The sequence below is a fragment of the Pristiophorus japonicus genome, chromosome 4 (assembly GCF_044704955.1).
Source record: "Pristiophorus japonicus isolate sPriJap1 chromosome 4, sPriJap1.hap1, whole genome shotgun sequence".
NCBI classification, from domain to species: domain Eukaryota; kingdom Metazoa; phylum Chordata; class Chondrichthyes; family Pristiophoridae; genus Pristiophorus; species Pristiophorus japonicus.
In genome coordinates, this window is record NC_091980.1 from 96,155,514 (window position 1) to 96,178,268 (window position 22,755).

The following is a 22,755-nucleotide window of genomic DNA, read 5'->3' on the forward strand; positions in this document are numbered from 1 at the left end:
CACGCACAGTTAGGCTAATAACTAAATCTGGATCATTACTCATTACTAAATCTAATATGGCATGCCCCCTTGTTGCCACTAGGATATATTGTAGAAAACTATCCCGGACACACTCAAGAAATTTACTACCTTACTGACAGGTGCTAGTCTGCTTTTCTCAATCTATATGAAAGTTAAAATCCCTCATTAAAACCACTCTGCCTTTACTACACGCTTGTCTAATCTCTGCATTTATACAATCTAGCACTTCAGAACTGCTACCAGGAGGCCTATACACGACTCCCACGACAGTCTTAGATACTTTCCTATTTCTTAACTCAATCCATAAGGTCTCCACTGGCTGCTTACTTCTCTTTAAATCCTCTCTTATCATTGAAGTGATTTTATCCTTATTCACGGAGGCTACTCCTCACTCTCTGCCATTTTCCCTACCTTTCCTGTAAACCTTATAACCTGGTATATTTAGTTCCCAGTCCTGACTATCTTGCAGCTATGTCTCAGTAATGGCTATCATGTCATATACTCCAATTTGAATTCGTGCCTGCAGTTCATTCAATTTATTTTTTATACTCTGTGCATTTGTATAAAGAACGCTTATTTGGGCCACACACCCTAGCCTGTCCTTCAGCTCTAATGTTTTGCTCACATGTTTCTTATTACTCTCTCTTAGTTTAATCACTTCACATCTTTTAGTTTTCCCTTTTACCTGTAGTGCCTAAAGCATAATTTTTGACTGCTACTCTACTCTCTTCCCTTTCCTTTGTTTTTGAACTACTATTTGTACTGCAATTTGCCCTTGAGCCTCCACATTTACTAGTTTACAGTAAATTTGTGGGGTTCATTAAGGCTGGCAGCTAGGAAGATCCAATAAAAGCAGGTCAAAGTGGAGGGCTTAATTAATTTCTTTGGTGTGGGAGGAATAAAGGATTTGTAGTTTCCCTACCCGCTGCATTGGCTCAGAATAGCTAGTTTAGTGCAGAAAAGGGATCAAAATCGCGACCGTTATTGCTTGGCTGCTGACTGGATAAGCATACTGGGCTATCAGTGGATTGACTTCAGTACATTTAGATATAACTAGTTGATCTCCCATGGCATTGTGCACATGGAGTTAAACCAAAAGCTGGGATTCTCCTTCACGATCCTGTCTGTTGGGGGGGGGGGGATTGCTTTGGAAAATAGGGACTGATGTCCTATTTATTCCTCCCCCACCACCACCACCACTCCCTCTGCTCTGGGACTTCTGCAGTCATTCCCTGCCTGACACATGTAAATAATAGCAGAGCTTGGGTCCCTTTCATCGCCCATGTTACTGACACTTTCTGGGGGCGCCAAGGACAAGATGGCTCTAGGCCCAGGAAGCAGCAGTCGATTAAAATTAACAATTTTTTCGTCCTTTATTCAGGACCGGATTTTTTGAAAGTAATATTTTTGAGGTAATAAAAATGGTGTTGTCTTATAGATAGGGTTTTATAATAACTGGACAATAACCATGTTTAATATCAAATGAAAGTTAACAGGAAAATTGAGGGTTATTTACAGGAAAATTAGATTTCTTTTGTTTTCCAAAAGCATCGTGCTCTGTGTCTCAAGTATTCAGGTGGTATAGATAGATGTAGAATAGCCAGTTGCATTTGACGATTTTTATTGAAATGGAGAAATAAATGGATTCCATTTGTGTATGAGTAAATTTGATGAAATTGAATATTCTATGAATGTCGTTGACTAGTTCCTTTTAACACTTATAAAATTGCCAATTATTGCTGGTTGCATTATTTGTTTTTGTAGATATTCTCATTAAAATGCCACGAACCTTTCTGAATTGTTTGAAAAGACTGAACATCTAATAGCCCAGGATTTGCTGTATCAGGTCATCTAACAGCATCTGCTGTCAGTTAGACTTGTCTATTCGCATTTAGGTTATCATTTTTTTTGCATGGCAAGTTGCTGGAAGTGTGAGCTGCTATCGGCACAGCAAGGGAAAGAGGGCATCTGGGACCTTAGTGAACAGGGCAAGCAACTAGGTATCTCCTTAACCAATCAAATTGAAGGATTGAGAAATAAAACAGGAAGGGCGGAGAAGGAACTTTAAATTAGAGTGGGTGAATTCAATGTTAAATCAGGAATAGAAAGAGTGGTTAAAAAGACATGAAAGTTATTTTTTTAATTGACATTTTAACAATCTCCAACAATTAATACCTGAAGGAATGAGACTCCATGGTTGTAATAGTTAACGTTCAGGAGCAGAGAAGTTGATTGGCAGTAATGAACAATTATCCGTTGTTAATAGGGTGCTTATACTTTTAATGACCAGACTTCACTTTCCGTGGCAAGTTCACTTCATACCTACCGCAAAAATACAGCAACTTCATGATATTCAAGGCATTTCATTGGTGAGCAGACAGTGAAATGCTGTTATCGTAAAGCTAACGGTGGAGCGGCACAACTCGGACAGCAATTTTAAATATTGGCATTTAACCGTGCCTCTGCTCCTCGCCTGAAATTACTGTACCATTTACGCATAAATAATGGTGCAAATAAATCTTCCTTTTTAATAAGCCAACATACTATTAGAGATAAGTGCGCAGTTTTTTTGCAGAATGGTCTTTCCAGTGCTGGTAAAAACAATAGCATGGTGTCTCTTAAGAAATTAAACTATTTAACGTTCAAATGGTACCTGAAGAATAAACATCACACGTAGAGTTTGTTCAAACCTAATTGAAAAAATAATAGTATGAAAGTAATTTAAAAATTGGCGAGGTGAAAGCCATTTGTGCTACCAGGGATCCATAAATAGCAGCTTGATATAGGGTATTATGTTTGCTGTGATCCTTTCACAAATGGCTATCCTGAGATTGATACTGCATCTGGATAACATTCAGTGGGAAAGAAATTGGGCACATTTGCGCCTCCCGGGACCCAAATGAGTTAACGACCGGGTGTGGCACTGTTAACAACTCCCGCCATATTGGCAGTGCTACGGCTATGCGCCCTGATCTCCTGTGCCTGGCGATCATGATGTCATCGCCCCATTAGCATAGAAACATCGAAAATAGGTGCAGGAGCCGGCCATTCGGCCCTTCGAGCCTGCACCACCATTCAATATGATCATGGCTGATCATGCAGTACCCCAATCCTGCCTTCTCTCCATACCTGCTGATCCCTTTAGCCGTAAGGGCCACATCTAACTCCCTTATGAATATATGCAACGAACTGGACTCAACAACTTTCTGTGGTAGAGAATTCCATAGGTTCACAATTCTCTGGGTGAAGAAGTTTCTCCTCATCTCGGTCCTATATGGCTTACCCCTTATCCTGAGACTGTGACCTCTGGTTCTAGACTTCCCCAATAGTGGGAACATTCTTCCTGCATCTAACCTGTCCAATCCGGTGAGAATTTTATATGTTTCTATGAGATTCCCTCTCATTCATCTAAATTCTAGTGAATGTAAGCCTAGTCGATCCAGTCTGTCTTCATCTGTCAGTCCTGCCATCCCGGGAATCAGTCTGGTGAATCTTTGCTGCACTCCCTCAATAGCAAGAATATCCTTCCTCTGATTAGGAAATCAAAACTGCACACAATACTCAAAGTGAGGCCTCACCAAGGCCCTGTATAACTGCAGCAAGACCTCCCTACTCCTATACTCAAATCCCTCGCTATGAAGGCCAACGTGCCATTTGCTTTCTTTACTGCCTGCTGTACCTGCATGCCTACTTTCAATGACTGATGTACCATGACACCCAGGTTTCGTTGCATCTCCCCTTTTACTAATTTGTCACCATTCAGATAATCTGCCTTCCTGTTTTTGCCACCAAAATGGGTAATCTCACACTTATCCACATTATACTGCATCTGTCATGCATTTGCCCACTCAACTAACCTGTCCAAGTCACCCTGCAGCCTCTTAGCATCCTCCTCACAGCTCACACTGCCACCCAGCTTAATGTCATCTGCAAACTTGGAGATATTACATTCAATTCCTTCGTCTAAATCATTAATATATATTGTAAAAAGCTGGGGTCCCAGCACTGAACCTTGCGGTACCCCACTAGTCACTGCCTGCCATTCTGAAAAGGACCCGTTTATTCCCACTCTTTTCTTCCTGTCTGCCAACCAGTTCTCTATCCACATCAATACATTACCTCCAATCCCATGTGCCTTAATTTTGCACACTAATCTCTTGTGTGGGACCTTGTCAAAAGCCTTTTGAACGTCCAAATACACCACATCCACTGTTTCTCCCTTATCCACTCTACTAGTTACATCCTCAAAAAATTCCAGAAGATTTGTCAAGCATGATTTTTCTTTCATAAATCCATGCTGACTTGGACCAATCCTGTCACTGCTTTCGAAATGCGCTGCTATTACATCTTTAATAATTGATTCCAGCATTTTCCCCACTACCGATGTCAGGCTAATCGGTCTATAATTCCCTGTTTTCTCTCCCTCTTTTAAAAATTGGGTTTACATTTGCTACCCTCCAGTCCATAAGAACTGATCCAGAATCCATGGACTGTTGGAAGATGACCACCAATGCATCTACTATTTCTAGGGCCACTTCCTTAAGTACTCTGGGATGCAGACTTTCAGGCCCTGAGGATTTATCGGCCTTCAATCCCTTCAATTTCCCTAACACCATTTCCTGACTAATAAGGATTTCCCTCAGTTCCTCCTTCTTGCTAGACCCTCGGCCCCCTAGTATTTTCGGGAGGTTATTCGTGTCTTCCTTAGTGAAGACAGAACCACAGTATTTGTTCAATTGGTCTGCCAATTCCTTGTTTCCCATTATGAATTCACCTGATTCTGACTGCAAGGGACCTACTTTAGTCTTCACTAATCTTTTTGTCTTAACATACCTATAGAAGCTTTTGCAGTCAGTTTTTATGTTCCCTGCAAGCTTACTCTCATACGCTATTTTCCCCCTCCTAATTAAACCCTTAGTCCTCCTTTGCTGAATTCTAAATTTCTCCCAGTCCTTATGTTTGCTGCTTTTTCTGGCCAATTTATATGCCTTTTCCTTAGATTTAGCACTATCCCTAATTTCCCTTGTTAGCCACGGTTGAGCCACCTTCCCCATTTTATTTTTACGCCAGACAGGGATGTACAATTGTTGTAGTTCATCCATGTGATCTTTAAATGTCTGCCATTGCCTATCTACCGTCAACCCTTAAAGTATCCTTTGCCAGTCTATCCTAGCCAATTCACGTCTCATACCATCGAAGTTACCTTTCTTTAAGTTCAGGACCCTAGTCTCTGAATTAACTGTGGCACTCTCCATCTTAATGAAGAATTCTACCATATTATCGTCACTCTTCCCCAAGGGGCCTCGCATGACAAGATTGCTAATTAATCCTCTCTCGTTACACAACACCCAGTCTAGGATTTAGGACTCAACCTGGCCCCGAAATTGACTTTCGCCCCCTGCAGCAGCGCCGGGCAATAACACCGAAGAGGACGCGTCTCGGGCAGTCGACCACTACTGGGGTGAAAATTAAAAGCGAGGTGGCCGAGTGAAAAGAAAAACGTATCTTCTTGTTGCCGCTGCTGATCCGGTTTCTTTGCGGGGTTCTGACCACGATCGCTCAGCCCGGCACTCTGCTGAGTGCTGTGCTGATTGTGCAGCACCCGCGCTCAATGGTAGTCCAGGTAGGTCCACTGAGCAGCGCTACAGATGCGTCTGCCCCATTAGCGCCCCGGGAAGGAAATGGTACACTTGATTTAGCACTCCACTTCCTTTCTGGGGGCAGTAACCCTAATTTCTGGAGAGGGGCGAGACTTCAGCGGCTGGTGCTAAGTTTCGTGTCTCCTGACTCTTGCCACCCCCAAACGGGGCAATACCGAATTTCTCCCCCAATGTATCCAACCTTATAAGGGAATATTGACTGGATGTTGCAAGGTGTCCTTTGAAATCCAGATCTGGATTTGAATCCAGGTCACACAGCTGAGCAAAGGTTCTCTACTGGCTATAAGGTTCATAAGTGAAATGAGTCTGGCTTGTCAAATATTAGTCGATGTGGCAATTTTAATCAAGCTAAAATGTGCCTGGTGTGGGATAGTGAAAAATTCATGCTGCATTGGGGGGTTACTTTTCTGAGGTTAGGTTTAAGGCACTTTTGGTGGCAACGGTAGAGGGAGCTTTAGTTTGCATTTTGCTGTTCCTGCTTTGGGAGTGTTTGATATTTTAGGGTAAATTTGAGGGTCCTTGCATGCTGCAAAAATACATTGAACCTGCTATCCTCAATTTTCAAATGGAAAGAATTTGCATTATATTGCACCTTTCACAATCTCCGAATATCCCAAATGCTTTACAATTAATGGAGTACTTTTGAAGTATCAGTCAATGTTGTATGTAGGCAATGCAGCAGCCAATTTGCACACAGTAACGTCTCACAAACAGCAATGTGTTCCAGTTTATCATTTTATTTTAGTGATATCCGTTTAAGGGATGAATATTGGCCAGGACACCAGGAAAGTTCTTTTTCGACATAGTGCCATGGAATCTTTTACCTTCACCTGAGAAGGCAGGGGCGGGGTGGCTCACTTTAACATCAACTCTTGGCAGTGCACTCAGTACTGCACTGGAGTGTTGCCTAGATTTTGTGCTCAAGTCTCTGGAGTGCGACTTGAACTCACAACCTCCTGACTCAAAGGCGAGAGTGCTACCAACTGAGCCACGGCTGACACGGTGCTCACCACATGCCACAAGTCGGGAAACGGCTTGGTTGGTGCCCATAGTATTTCAATTTCCAGCACTAACATCCTTCATCTATAAATGGAGAGATACATCACTTCCAATGAGTCTGCAGTGTGACTCCAATTTCCTTCTCTCACCCAGAGACTGTATAAGCATGTTGGTTTTTGCACCTTGTCAGCAGTCTTTGTATGTGGCAGGATGTTCTTTTGTGTGATCCTGCCTCTTCTTTTTTCCCACCCTGCAGCACTCCCCCCTCCTCCCCACAAAAGAAAATCATCTGGTCACAGTGCGGAGAGTTGGCTGCTGACCAACAGATGATCTCCATTACTCTCGCGTTACTCACTGGGAGCTATTGACAGAGTCTGTCATGGGTTCATTTCTTTTCAGACCACCTAATTACAACACAGGGGTCATTACGTCCTTTTCTGGAAGCTGAAAGGATGTGGCAGTGGTTTTAAAATTCCTTCAAGTTTTCTGGTTTCAGTGACCTCATGATTGCTGAGTGTGAGACTGTCTTTTTGCTCAGACTATCCTGTTTTGTCAGTTCCATGGAGATTCGTAAAATTACCACATGCAGGATATCCATCAGACGTTATTGAGCTTGATTTGTAATTAAAGCTGGAAATTGATTTTCACCAATTGATATCAAAGATTGATTATTTGTTGATCATCAGTTACAACAGTTGATGTTTTAATCATTAGTTTTAACTCTTTAATCTACTAATGTACTCTCAATAATGACATTCTCAATCTGTTCTGCGAAGTAACAGTGTGCTTTAATTCACAATGCTTCCTCTGAGGTGCATTGCTAAGTACCCAACAGTCTGCAGTTCACAACATGTGTGCCACAGATGTTTCAGCACATCTAATAAGAGTATTGAAAAAATGACCAAAGGCTGATACTTGTAAACCTACTAGGTCTAGTCATAAGATACAAGAACAGGCTGTTTATAGTCAAACTTAGGAGCCACGTGCCAGTAAACCTGCTTACTGTATTTACTTAAGAGTTTAAATATTTCCTCTGGTACTAATGACGCCAACAATTTGTTACTATTATTGTTTCCATTCTCGGTTAATGGGATCCTTTTTCAAATTGCTTGGTTTTGGGATAAATGTGTGTTCAAGGTTAACCATATTGACATACAAGCACTGTCTCTTTAATCCACTCACTTATCCATGTATTGGAGGTAAAGTTTGGCTGCTTTGCTGTTAGTTAGGATAAGGATAATTAAATTAATAGTCAGGATAATTAAAGAAACAATCACAGCTGTGAGAAGGGATGATATGTTCGAGGGGTTATCAAACGAGGCCACATGGGTTGAATTGAAGAACAAAAAAGGGACGATCACACTACTGGGAGTGTACTGTAGACCCCCAAACAGTCAGAGGGAGATAAAAGAACAAATATGTGGGCAAATTGTTGCGAAGTGCAAAAACTATAGAGCTGTAATAGTGGGGGATTTCAATTACCCTAATATTAACTGGGAAAAAAGTCGTCTAAATAGTACAGAGGGTGCGGAATTCCTAAAATGCATTCAGGAGAACTTCTTTAGCCAGTATGTAACAAGGCCAACAAGGGAGGGGGCGGTTCTGGACTTGGTTTTGGGAATGAAGAGGGACAGGTGGAAGGGGTATCAGTAGGAGAGCATTTTAGTGCTAGTGATCAGTAAGATTTAGGGTCGTTATGGAAAAGGAGAAAGGTGGACCAGGAATAAAAGTTCTCAATTGGGGTAAAGCCAATTTTGCTGAGCTGAGATAGGATTTGGCCAAAGTGGACTGGAAATGGCTACTTGTTGGTAAATCAGAGTCAGAGCAGTGGGAGGCATTCAAGGAGGCGATCCTGAGGGTACAGAGCAAGTATGTTCCTTTTAAATAAAAAGGGTGGGGCGAACAAATCTAGAGCCCCCTGGATGTCAAAGGACATACAGGGTAAGATGAAGAAAAAAGGAAGCTTATGACAGATACCAAGAACTCAATATTGCAGAACCTCTAGAGGAGTATAAAAAGTGCAGGGGTGCAATTAAAACAGATATCAGGAAAGCAAAAAGAGAGCATGAAAGAATATTGGCAAGTAAAATCAGGGAAAACCCAAAGATGTTTTATAAATACACTAAGAGCAAGAGGATAACTAGAGAATGAGTGGGGCCTATTAGAGACCATAAAGGTAATCTGTGTGTGGAGGCAGAAGACATTGGTATGGTCCTTAATGAATACTTTGCATCTGTTTTCACAAAAGAGAGGGGCGATGCAAACTTTGCAATGAGGGAGGAGGAGTGTGAAATAGTAGACGAGATAAAGAGTGATAGAAGAAGTATTAAGGGGCTTGGCAGCTTTGAAAGTGGATAAATCCCAGGCCTGGATGAAATGTATCCCAGGCTGTTAAGAGAAGCAAAAGAGGAAATAGCAGAGGCTCTGACCATCATTTTCCAATCCTCTCTGGCAACAGGTGTGGTGCCAGAGGACTGGTAATGTTGTACCTGTGTTTAAAAAGGGAGAAAGGGATAGACCGAGTAATACAGGCCAGTCAACCTAACCTTGGTGGTGGGAAAATTATTGGAAAAAATCCTGAGGGACAGGATAAATCTTCATTTGGAAAGACATGGATTAATAAAGGACAATCATCATGGATTTGTGAAGGGACGGTCGTGTCTGACTAACTTGATTGAATTTTTCGAGGAGGTAACCAGGAGGGTCGATGAAAGCAGTATGTATGATGTAGTGTATATGGATTTTAGCAAAGCTTTTGATAAGGTCCCACATGGCAGACTGGTCACAAAAGTAATAGCCAATGGGGGATCCAGGGCAAAGTGACAAGTTGGATCCAAAATTGGCTCAGAGTCAGTGCACTGAATGTGGAAAGAGCTTTAACCAGTCACACAGCCTGAAAAAACATCACACCATTCACAGCGGGGAGAGGCTATTCACCTGCTCAGTGTGTGAGTAGTGATTCACTCACTCGTCCATTCTACAGACACATCAGCGAGTTCACACTGACGAAAGACCATTCAGCTACAATCAGTGGGTAAAGGTTCACACAGTCATTGAACCCCATTCTACATCAGCGAGTACACCTGCTCCATGTGTGGGAAGGGATTTAATCAATCATCTTACCTGCTGACACACCAGCAAATTCACAAGTGACTGCAGTGGTTGGAATCTGCTCTTAATTACATCCATGACTGAACCATCATCATTCTGATATTAATAAACTCCAGCCTAGTTATAGGAGTTAATATTCTGGATATATTAATGACTTAGATGAATGGACCGAGCATAACGTAGCCAAGTTTGCTGACGATACAAAGATGGGAGGAAAAGCAATGTGTGAGGAGGACACAAAAAAACAGCAAAAGGACATAGACAGGCTAAGTGAGTGGGCAAAAATTTGGCAGATGGAGTATAATGTTGGAAAGTGTGAGGTTATGCACTTTGGCAGAAAAAAAATTGAAGAGCAAATTATTATTTAAATGGAGAAAATGGCATAGTGCTGCAGTAAAGCGGGATCTGGGGGTCCTGGTGCATGAAACACAAAAGGTTAGTTTGCAGGTACAGCAAGTGATCAGGAAGGCCAATGGAATCTTGGCCTTTATTGCAAATGGGATGAAGTATAAAAGCAGGGAAGTCTGCTACAGTTATACAAGGTATTGGTGAGGCCACACCTGGAATACTGTGTACAATTTTGGTTTCCATATTTAAGAAAGGATATACTTGCTTTGGAGGCAGTTCAGAGAAGGTTCACTAGGTTGACTCCAGAGATGAGGGGGTTGACTTATGAGGAAAGGTTGAGTAGGTTGGGCCTCCACTCATTGGAATTCAGAAGAATGAGAGGTGATCTTATCGAAACGTATAAGATTATGGGGGGGCTTGACAAGGTGGATGTTTCCACTGATAGTGGAGACTAGAACCAGGGGGCATAATCTTAGAATAAGGGACCATCCATTTGAAACTGAGATGAGGAGGAATTTCTTCTCTGAGGGTTGTGGATCTGTGGAATTTTCTGCCTCAGAGAGCTGTGGAAGCTGTGACATTGAATAAATTTAAGACCGAGAAAGACAGTTTCTTAACCGATAAGGGAATAAGGGGTTATGGGGAGCGGGCAGGGAAGTGGAGCTGAGTCCATGATCGGATTAGCCATGATCATATTAAATGGCGGAGCAGGCTCGAGGGATTGTATGTCCTACTCCTGCTCCTATTTCTTATGTTCTTGTGTTCAAAGGGTAATGTTTGATGGGTGTTTTTGTGACTGGAAGGCTGTATCCAGTGGGATTCTGCAGCGCTCAGTGCTGGGTCCCTTGCTTTTTGTGGTGTATATCAATGACCTGGACTTGAATGTTGGGGGTATGATTAAGAAGTTTGCAGATGACACTAAAATAAGCTGTGTGGTTGATAATGAAGAAGAAAGTTGCTTATTGCAGGAAGATATCAATGTACTGGTCAGGTGGGCAGAACAGTGGCAAATGGAATTCAATCCGGATAAGTGTGAGGTAATGCATTTAAGGAGGTCTAACAAGGCAAGGGAATACACATTAAATGGTACGGCATTGAAAAGTGTAGAGGAAAAGTGTAGGAGTGCAGGTTCACAGTTCCCTGAGGTTTCAGGCCAGGTAGATAAGGTGGTTAAGAAGACATATGGAATACTTGCTGTTATTAGTCGAGGCATGGAATACAACAGCAAAGAGGTCATGCTTGAACTGTATAAAACACTGGTTAGGCCGCAGCTGGAGTACTGCGTGCAGTTCTGGTCACCAAATTACAGGAATCTTGTGATTGTACTGGAAAGGGTGTGGAGGAGATTTACAAGAATGTTGCCTGGACTGGAGAATTTTGGCTATGAGGAAAGATTGGAGATGCTGGGTCTGTTTTCTTTGGAACAGAAGAGACTGAGGGGAGACCTGATTGAGGTGTATAAATTATGAAGGGCCTGGGTAGAGTGGATAGGAAGGACCTGTTTCCCTTGGCAGAGGGGTCAACAACCAGCGGGCACAGATTTAAAGTAATTGGGGGGAGGTTTAGAGAAGCTATAAGGGGCCATTTCTTCACCCAGAGAGTAGTGGGGGTCTGGAACTCACTGCCTGAAAGGGTGCTAGAGGCAGAATTCCTCGCCACATTTAGAAGATACTTGGATGTGCACTTAAAGTGACGTAACCTACAGGGCTACGGATCAAGAGCTGGAAAGTGGGATTAGGCTGGATAGCTCTTGGTCGGCCAGCGTGGACACGATGGGCCGAAATGGCCTCCTTCCGTGCTGTAAATTTCTATGATTCTATGATCAGCACAGTGAGTTACTTTGGGCCCAAATTTCCCCCTCCTGTTTTTTCGGTGCCGACTTTCTGCTCCCAAAACAGCGCCGAAAATGTAGCTCCGTATTCTTCCCGCACCTTGGACGTCCTAGGCCTTGGCGTGGTGTGGCAAAAGCAGTGGGGGGGCGGAGATAGGGATGTGCTGCTGAAACAGAGCTGGCAGCTATATGCATGCGCAGTAGCTCCTCGCCCTCCCAGCTTGTCCTGGCTCCGGACCTGATGCTCGCCGCCCCTATCCCTGGCTGAAGGGACGACCCGATGTTCGCCGACCTTATCCCGGGCCGAGTGGCCTGACGCACAGGCCGGCCGCTGCCTTCTCACGCTGAGGGCTACAAGAAACAGGTTGGTGCGGGGAGACTTTTGATCGGGAAGGGAGGGGGAGGGGGGTGGGGAAGAGTTTTGATCGGGGAGGAAGGAGAAAGAGAATGGAAACATCGTTCGACTTAATTTGTTTTAGGGAGATCCCTGTACAGGTTTAAAAAATGATTTTGAAGGAGACCTGTAAAAATGTGCAAAATAATGAGTGACATGAAAAAGCCTTGTACATGTAAGTAGTTGCTTGTGTTGTTTAAACTACTGTGATTGTGTGTTTGCAGAGTTTCTTTATTTTCTTTTAATCTTTTCTTAAAACTTTGTAAGTCTTGGTGCTTTAGGTGCAGTGCAGGTCTTCTCCGCTTCCTTCTATTTTTTATTTGTTATTGAATGCTTTGTGCTTTGTTTAGTGCTTTGCAAGTCTTGGTGCTTTAGAATGTACAAACCTGCGCTGATTTCTTAACTTGCTGCAAGGGTTTTTTGTGCGGCCACAAGTGTTAAATCCAAGGAAGAGGCATACAAATTTGCCAGAAAAAGTAGCAAAATGGAGGACTGGGAGAAATTTAGAATACAGCAGAGGAGGACAAAGGGTTTAATTAAGAGGGGGAAAATAGAGTGCGAGAGGAAGCTTGCCGGAAACATAAAAAATGACTGCAAAAGCTTCTATAGGTATGTGAAGAGAAAAAGATTAGTGAAGACAAGCATTGGTCCTTTGCAGTCGAATTCGGGTGAATTTATAATGGGGAACAAAGAGATGGCACACCAATTGAACAAGTACTTCGGTTCTGTCTTCACAAAGGAAGACACAAATAACCTTCCCGATGTACTAGGGGTCCGAAGGACTAGTGAGAAGGAGGAACTGAAGGATATCCTTATTAGGCGGGAAATTGTGTTAAGGAAATTGATGGGGTTGAAGGCCGATAAATCCCCACAGCCTGATAGTCTACATCCCAGAGTACGTAAGGAAGTGGCCCTAGAAATAGTGGATGCATTGGTGATAATTTTCCAACAGTCTATCGACTCTGGATCAGTTCCTATGGACTGGAGGGTTGCTAATGTAACACCACTTTTTTAAAAAGGAGGGAGAGAGAAAACGGGTAATTATAGACCAGTTAGCCTGACATCGGTGGTGGGGAAAATGTTGGAATCGATCATTAAGGATGAAATAGCAGCGCATTTGGAGAGCAGTGATAGGATTGGTCCAAGTCAGCATGGATTTATGAAAGGGAAATCATGCTTGACAAACCTTCTGGAATTTTTTGAGGATGTAACTAGTAGGGTGGACAAGGGAGAACCAGTGGATGTGGTGTATTTGGACATTCAAAGGCTTTTGACAAAGTCCCACACAAGAGATTGGTGTGCAAAATCAAAGCACATGGTATTGGGGGTAATGTACTGACATGGATAGAGAACTGGTTGGCAGACAGGAAGCAGAGAGTCGGGATTAACGGGTCCTTTTCAGAACGGCAGGCAGTGACTAGTGGAGTGCCGCAGGGCTCAGTGCTGGGACCCCAGCTCTTTACAATATATATTAATGATTTAGATGATGGAATTGAGTGTAATATCTCCAAGTTTGCAGATGACACTAAACTTGGTGGCGGTGTGATCTGTGAGGAGGACACTAAGAGGCTGCAGGGTGACTTGGACAGGCGAGTGGGCAAATGCATGGCAGATGGAGTATAATGTGGATAAATGTGAGGTTATCCACTTGGGGGGCAAAAACACGAAGGCAGAATATTATCTGAATGGCGGAAGATTAGGAAAAGGGGAGGTGCAGTAAGACCTGGGTGTCATGGTTCATTAATCATTGAAAGTTGGCATGCAGGTACAGCAGGTGGTGAAGAAGGCAAATGGCCTTCATAGCAAGGGGATTTGAGTTATAGGAGCAGGGAAATCTTGCTGCAATTGTACAGGGCCTTGGTGAGGCCCCACCTGGAATATTGTATTCAGTTTTGGTCTCCAAATCTGAGGAAGGACGTTCTGGCTATTGAGGGAGTGCAGCGAAGGTTCACCAGACTGATTCCAGGGATGGCTGGAATGACATATGAGAAGAGACTAGATCAACTGGGCCTTTATTCACTGGAGTTTAGAAGGATGAGGGGGGATCTCATTGAAACATATAAGATTCTGACTGGACTAGACAGGCTAGATGCGGGAAGAATGTTCCCGATGTTGGGGAAGTCCAGAACCGGGGGACACAGTCTTAGGATAAGGGGCAGGCTGTTTAGGACTGAGATGAAGAGAAACTTCTTCACTCAGAGTTGTTAACCTGTGGAATTCCCTGCCGCAGAGAGTTGTTCATGCCAGTTCGTTGGATATATTCAAGAGGGAGTTAGATATGGTCCTTATGGTTAAGGGGATCAAGGGTATGGAGAGAAAGCAGGAAAGAGGTACTGAAGGAATGATCAGCCATGATCTTATTGAATGGCGGTGCAGGCTCGAAGGGCCGAATGTCCTAATCCTGCACCTATTTTCTATGTTTCTATGTTTCTATGGCCACATACGCTGGCCTAAGTTAGTTTGGAGCAACTATTAGCTGTCCAAACTGGCTTAAATGGCTAAAACAGGCGTAGATGACATCCCCTTTAAAAAAAAACTTTAAAAAATCCTATCTAACTCACTTACACTGGCGCAAATTAAATGTGCAGAATGGGGATTTTTAAGATACTCCAGAAAAATCAAGTTGCTCCAAAAAAAAACAAACTCTTGGGGAAATTTGTGGCCAGTATAAATAAAGTGCAATTCTGCAGTGTTGATTTTCCTTCAAAGCTCTTTTCTTTTAAATGCAGTAATTGTGTTGTGATAGAAAAACAGAAAATGTTGCAAATATTCAGCAGGTCAGGTAGCATCTGTGGAGGGAGAAACAGAGTTGATGCTTCAGATTAATGACCTTTCGGCTTTCTGATGGAATCAGTATTTTCTGGCTGCAGATCTCCATTGGTAACCAGAAGGTTCTGATGTTCAAAGCTCAGCAGCAGATCTGAGAGATCTAGCTTCCCTGATTTACACTGCACTTCCGGCCATCAGAATGTTGATATGTCTCAGCTTACTGTATACCAGCGTGCAGAGATGCACTGGTCCTGACTGAGCCAGTTGAGAATTGTGGTGTAGGGAGTTGCAGCCTCTGATGATATTTGCCTTGTAACGAGTGGGCAGAGGTTGCACCTTTTACAAGGCAAGTCAAAAATTCCAAGAAATTGCGGCGACTTGGCACAAATAGGTCTCTGCTGTTTTCCGAAGAGTTCCGCTGGCCTCCTGCTGGTGTTACCGTGGGGAACTAGCATAACCCCTAAGGAACTTCTGCCCCATCTTGAGTTCCAGATCCTGGTCCACCAAGAAGAGATATGCTGTACAAGTCATGTTCATTCAAATATAGGGGACTGAGGCACTCGTTCCTCGCCTCTGAGTAGCCTGAAAATGTCATTCTCAAATCTCTGGAAAAGGTCACCTGGCTACTTTCACTGTGGGGAGGGAAATATCCATTTTAAGTCAAATACTTGCGGAGTTGTTCATAACTTAATTCATATAGTTTACATTGAAACATAAGACACAAATTTGGTATTTGGTTGGGGTGATTTGATGAGGATGGTGGTGGTGGGGATAATAGCAGCAAATCACATGGTCGTGCTGAGATAAGATTCTTGCCTGATCAATTTTCTTTTCTTTCAGGTTTACATCATCCAAGTTACATGGTCCAGTGGTTCCACAGATGTCATCTACAGACGCTACAGCAGGTTCTTCAATCTGCAGGTAAGGTTTGGATCACACCCACAGAATAACAGCAAAGAAAGAAGGTAGAGTTCTATGTTAGCTGTTTCATTACCGACTTAAAATAATAGTCTCGGCATCCTAAAAGAGTTTTTAGGTATGTGCATAATTGTTACAGTTCAGTCTTCTTCCCAATACTTTTTACTTGCATTCAACACAAAAGTTGGCCTCCATAGTCAAGGCTCTGTCCTATGAACTGAAGCTTGACTTTATGCACAAAATATGCAGATGATGTTGCCTCAGGGAGAACAATGAACCTATCTACCACAAATAATACAATTGTCTGCTCTGGATCGCTCCAAACTGATGGAGAATATGACCCAGCCAGACGCAGAGTCTGGTGAAAAGTTATGAATCCGGTTTATTAAAAAGTAAAATAATATGGAAACAAAAATAGATCCGCAGATTAGGTTGCACCACATTCATTAACTTTCACCTTTGCTTTAAAGGTGTTTTTTTTTCTTGAACTAAAATAACATAGATCCTTTGAGTTGTTTTAACATAAATGCTCACTGTTATACTTTAAGTCTTGCCTAATCATAGTGACCTGACATGCAGTGGAACTGTTTGAACTGAAATAAAGAACGAGGGAAAGCTTTCAATATTTAGCCAGATTCACATGACTCCTGCCTAAAAAAAAATCCATTGAGCAGTAGAACAGCCACACAAAGCCAGAAAAGGGTTATTTATGATGTTGTTTGGCAGTGATACCTGCCGTCTGCTTTAACCAGGAGATGCTAATTCTGACAGTGTGCACCTGACCATCTTGTTTTTGATGGCTTCATCATCAAGGGAAGAAATGGCATCTTCTCTCATAGTGGCAGCCTCACATATGTTAATGTCTGAGGTGTCTGACCAACCAATTTGGATCTGATAAATGACAAAGACACAAACAAAAGAGAGACTGGCTTCTCCCTCCCCTTCCTCTCACCATCACACTTCAGTGTATAGAAGGCACCTCAAGTCGCTGGAGATATATAACCAACGATGTCTCCACAAAATCCTGCAAATCCCCTGGGAGGACAGTGTCCTCAACCAGGCTAACATCCGCAGTATTGAAGCACTGACCACACTCGATCAGCTTCGCTGGGCAGGCCACATAGTTTGCATGCCACATACGAGACTCCCGAAGCAAATGCTTTATGCGGAGCTCCTTCGTGGTAAACGAGCCAAAGGAGGACAATAGAAACTTTATAAGGACACCCTCAAAGCCTCCCTGGTAAAGTGCGACATCACCACTGACACCTGGGAGACCCTGGCCGAAGACCGCCCGAGGTGGAGAAAGTGCATCCAGGAGCGTTGAGCTCTTCGAGTCTCAACGCAAAGAGCGTGAAGAGGCCAAGCGCAGGCAGCGGAAGGAGCTCTCGATAAACCAGCCCCGCCGACCCCTTCCCTCGACGAATATATGTCCCACCTGTGACAGGGTCTGTGACTCCCATATCGGACTGTTCAGTCATCAAAGAACTCACTTTGGGACTGCCTATGATGATGATCAGTGTCAAACCCAGGCAGCTTACGTATCCTCCCCTTCACAAAAGCAACAGAAATTTCTCTCTGAAAGCAGTCGCAGAAGATATTTTTAAATTATTGAAATACTAGGCATAGCTACAAATGTTTATAAAAATATGTAATGTAGAGATTCTTTATGATCTGAACCAAGACAGATGTTTGTCTGTCATTGAATTCCTCGTGGGAAGAAGGTAACTTGTTGGTCGCACTTGCAAAGTATCATCATCATCATAGGCAGTCCCTCGGAATCGAGGAAGACTTGCTTCCACTCTAAAAATGAGTCCTTAGGTGACTGAACAGTCCAATACGAGAACCACAGTTCCAGTCACAAGTGGGACAGACAGTCGTTGAGGGAAAGGGTGGATGGGACTGGTTTGCCGCACGCTCTTTCCGCTGCCTGCGCTTGATTTCTGCATGCTCTCGGCGTTGAGACGCGAGGTGCTCAGCGCCCTCCCAGATGCACTTCCTCCACTTAGGGCAGTCTTTGGACAGGGACTCCCAGGTGACGGTAGGGATGTTGCACTTTATCAGGGAGGCTTTGAGGGTGTCCTTGTAATGCTTCCGCTGTCCACCTTTGGCTCGTTTGCCGTGAAGGAGTTCCGAGTAGAGCGCTTGCTTTGGGAGTCTCGTACGAACAATGTGGCCTGCCGAGTGGAGCTGATTGAGTGTGGTCAGTGCTGTAATGCTGTTGGCCTACTCGAGGACGCTAACATTGGTGCATCTGTCCTCCCAGGGGATTTGTAGGATCTTGCAGAGACATCGTTGATGGTATTTCTCCAGCGACTTGAGTTGTTTACTGTACATGGTCCATGTCTCTGAACCATACAGGAGGGCGGGTATTACTACAGTCCTGTAGACAATGAGCTTGGTGGCAGATTTGAGGGCCTTGTCTTTGAACACTTTTCCTCAGGCGGCCGAAGGATGCACTGGTGCACTGGAGGCGATGTTGAATCTCGTCGTCAGTGTCTGCCTTTGTTGATAAGAGGCTCCCGAGATATAGGAAATGGTCCACGTTGTCCAGGGCCGCGCCGTGGATCTTGATGACTGGGGGGCAGTACTGTGCGGTGGGGATAGGTTGGTAGAGGACCTTTGTCTTACGGATGTTTAGTGTAAGGCCCATGCTTTCGTACGCCTCAGTGAATATGTAGACTATGATTTGGAGTTCAGCCTCTGTATGTGCGCAGACGCAGGTGACGTCTGCATACTGTAGCTGGATGACAGAGGTTAGGTTTGTCTTGGATCTGGCCTGAAGACAACAAAGGTTGAACAGGTTCCCACTAGTTCTGTAGTTTAGTTCCACTCCAGCGGGGAGCTTGTTGAGTGTGAGGTGGAGCATGGCAGCGAAGAAGATTGAGAAGAGGGCTGGCACAATGATGCAGCCCTGCTTGACCCCGATCTGGACATGGGTCTGTAGTGCCAAAGTGTGCAGCATCAACATCACTTGAGAATCTCAATTGTATCCAGGACTTGGGAATCCACTTACTCCACTAGGCTCAGTATCCATCCCTTCCTGACGGACCGCGTTGCGGAATTGGAGCTGAGGGCGGATTCACTCTGGCGTATCCACGATGCTGAGAATGACGTGAGTAGCACGTGTAGCGAGTTGGTCTTACCGCAGGAGAAGGGTCCACAGCCAGCGAGAGAATGGAAGACCAGCAGGAAGAGTAGTGCAAGGAAGGTAGTGCAGGGGTCCCCTGTGGTCATCCCCCTGCAAAACAGATACACTGCTTTGAGTACTGTTGAGGGGGATGACTCATCAGGGGAGGGCACCGTGGCTGGCTCTGTTGCACAGGAGGGAAGGAAAAAGAGTGGGAGAGCGATAGTGATAGGGGATTCTATTGTAAGGGGAATAGATGGGCGTTTCTGCGGCCGCAACCGAGACTCCAGGATGGTATGTTGCCTCCCGGGTGCAAGGGTCAAGGATGTCTCGGAGCGGGTGCAGGACATTTTAAAAAGGGAGGGAGAACAGCCAGTTGTTGTGGTGCACATTGGTACCAACGACATAGGTAAAAAAAGGGATGAGGTCCTTCGAAACGAATTTAAGGAGCTAGGAGCTAAATTAAAAAGTAGGACCTCAAAAGTAGTAATCTCGGGATTGCTACCAGTGCCACGTGCTAGTCAGAGTTGGAATCGCAGGATAGCGCAGATGAATACGTGACTTGAGCAGTGGTGCAGCAGGGAGGGATTCAAATTCCTGGGGCATTGGAACCGGTTCTGGGGGAGGTGGGACCAGTACAAACCGGACGGTCTGCACCTGGACAGGACCGGAACCAATGTCCAAGGGGGGAGTGTTTTCTAGTGCTGTTGGGGAGGGTTTAAACTAATATGGCAGGGGAATGGGAACCAATGCAGGGAGACAGAGGGAAACAAAAAGGAGACAAAAGCAAAAGACAGAAAGGAGATGAGGAAAAGTGGAGGGCAGAGAAACACAAGGCAAAGAACACAAAGGGCCACTGTACAGCAAAATTCTAAAAGGACAAAGGGCATTAAAAAAACAAGCCTGAAGGCTTTGTGTATTAATGCAAGGAGTATCCGTAATAAGGTGGATGAATTAACTGTGCAAGTAGATGTTAACAAATATAATGTGATTGGGATTACAGAGATGTGGCTCCAGGATGATCAGGGCTGGGAACTCAACATCCAGGGGTATTCAACATTCAGGAAGGATAGAATAAAATGAAAAGGAGGTGGGGTAGCATTGCTGGTTAAAGAGGAAATTAATGCAATAGTTAGGAAGGACATTAGCTTGGATGATGTGGAATCTATATGGGTAGAGCTGCAGAACACCAAAGGGCAAAAAACGTTAGTGGGAGTTGTGTACAGACCTCCAAACAGTAGTAGTGATGTTGGGGAGGGCATCAAACAGGAAATTAGGGGTGCATGCAATAAAGGTGCAGCAGTTATAATGGGTGACTTTAATATGCACATAGATTGGGCTAACCAAACTGGAAGCAATACGGTGGAGGAGGATTTCCTGGAGTGCATAAGGGATGGTTTTCTAGACCAATATGTCGAGGAACCAACTAGGGGGGAGGCCATCTTAGACTGGGTGTTGTGTAATGAGAGAGGATTAATTAGCAATCTCGTTGTGTGAGGCCCCTTGGGGAAGAGTGACCATAATATGGTGGAATTCTGCATTAGGATGGAGAATGAAACAGTTAATTCAGAGACCATGGTCCAGAACTTAAAGAAGGGTAACTTTGAAGGTATGAGGCGTGAATTAGCTAGGATAGATTGGCGAATGATACTTAAGGGGTTGACTGTGGATGGGCAATGGCAGACATTTAGAGACCGCATGGATGAACTACAACAATTGTACATTCCTGTCTGGCGTAAAAATAAAAAAGGGAAGGTGGCTCAACCGTGGCTATCGAGGGAAATCAGGGATAGTATTAAAGCCAAGGAAGTGGCATACAAATTGGCCAGAAATAGCAGTGAATCCGGGGACTGGGAGAAATTTAGAACTCAGCAGAGGAGGACAAAGGGTTTGATTGGGGCAGGGAAAGTAGAGTACGAGAGGAAGCTTGCAGGGAACATTAAGACGGATTGCAAAAGTTTCTATAGATATGTAAAGAGAAAAAGGTTAGTAAAGACAAACGTAGGTCCCCTGCAGTCAGAATCAGGGGAAGTCATAACGTGGAGCAAAGAAATGGCAGACCAATTAAACAAGTACTTTGGTTCGGTATTCACTAAGGAGGACACAAACAACCTTCCGGATATAAAAGGGGTCAGAGGGTCTAGTAAGGAGGAGGAACTGAGGGAAATCCTTATTAGTCGGGAAATTGTGTTGGGAAAATTGATGGGATTGAAGGCCGATAAATCCCCAGGGCCTGATGGACTGCATCCCAGAGTAGTTAAGGAGGTGGCCTTGGAAATAGCGGATGCATTGACAGTCATTTCCCAACATTCCATTGACTCTGGATCAGTTCCTATCGAGTGGAGGGTAGCCAATGTAACCCCACTTTTTAAAAAAGGAGGGAGAGAGAAAACAGGGAATTATAGACCGGTCAGCCTGACCTCAGTAGTGGGTAAAATGATGGAATCAATTATTAAGGATGTCATAGCAGCGCATTTGGAAAGAGGTGACATGATAGGTCCAAGTCAGCATGGATTTGTGAAAGGGAAATCATGCTTGACAAATCTTCTGGAATTTTTTGAGGATGTTTCCAGTAGAGTGGACAAGGGAGAACCAGTTGATGTGGTATATTTGGACTTTCAGAAGGCTTTCGACAAGGTCCCACACAAGAGATTAATGTGCAAAGTTAAAGCACATGGGATTGGGGGTAGTGTGCTGACATGGATTGAGAACTGGTTGTCAGACAGGAAGCAAAGAGTAGGAGTAAATGGGGACTTTTCAGAATGGCAGGCAGTGACTAGTGGGGTACCGCAAGGTTCTGTGCTGGGGCCCCAGTTGTTTACACTGTACATTAATGATTTAGACAAGGGGATTAAATGTAGTATCTCCAAATTTGCGGATGACACTAAGTTGGGTGGCAGTGTGAGCTGTGAGGAGGATGCTATGAGGCTGCAGAGTGACTTAGATAAGTTAGGTGAGTGGGCAAATGCATGGCAGATGAAGTATAATGTGGATAAATGTGAGGTTATCCATTTTGGTGGTAAAAACAGGGAGACAGACTATTATCTGAATGGTGACAGATTAGGAAAAGGGGAGGTGCAACAAGACCTGGGTGTCATGGTACATCAGTCATTGAAGGTTGGCATGCAGGTACAGCAGGCGGTTAAGAAAACAAATGGCATGTTGGCCTTCATAGCGAGGGGATTTGAGTACAGGGGCAGGGAGGTGTTGCTACAGTTGTACAGGGCCTTGGTGAGGCCACACCTGGAGTATTGTGTACAGTTTTGGTCTCCTAACTTGAGGAAGGACATTCTTGCTATTGAGGGAGTGCAGCGAAGGTTCACCAGACTTATTCCCGGGATGGTGGGACTGACCTATCAAGAAAGACTGGATCAACTGGGCTTGTATTCACTGGAGTTCAGAAGAATGAGAGGGGACCTCATAGAAACGTTTAAAATAGACTGGTTGGGGAAGTCCAGAACCAGGGGTCACCGTCTAAGGATAAAGGGTAAGCCATTTAGGACCGAGATGAGGAGAAACTTCTTCACCCAGAGAGTGGTGAACCTGTGGCATTCTCTACCACAGAAAGTTGTTGAGG

At 44.1% G+C, this 22,755-nt stretch overlaps 1 protein-coding gene across 2 annotated transcripts in view; it reads left to right on the top strand.

Annotated features, from left to right (window-relative positions):
- The window catches only part of sh3pxd2b (SH3 and PX domains 2B), a 400,707-nt gene that overhangs the window by 11,609 nt on the left and 366,343 nt on the right, over positions 1 to 22,755 (top strand). For both annotated transcript variants that reach the window (XM_070878439.1, XM_070878440.1), the window contains exon 2: positions 15,974 to 16,054. In XM_070878439.1, the coding sequence (XP_070734540.1) occupies positions 15,974 to 16,054 (81 nt within the window). The remainder of the gene's footprint in view (positions 1 to 15,973; positions 16,055 to 22,755) is intronic.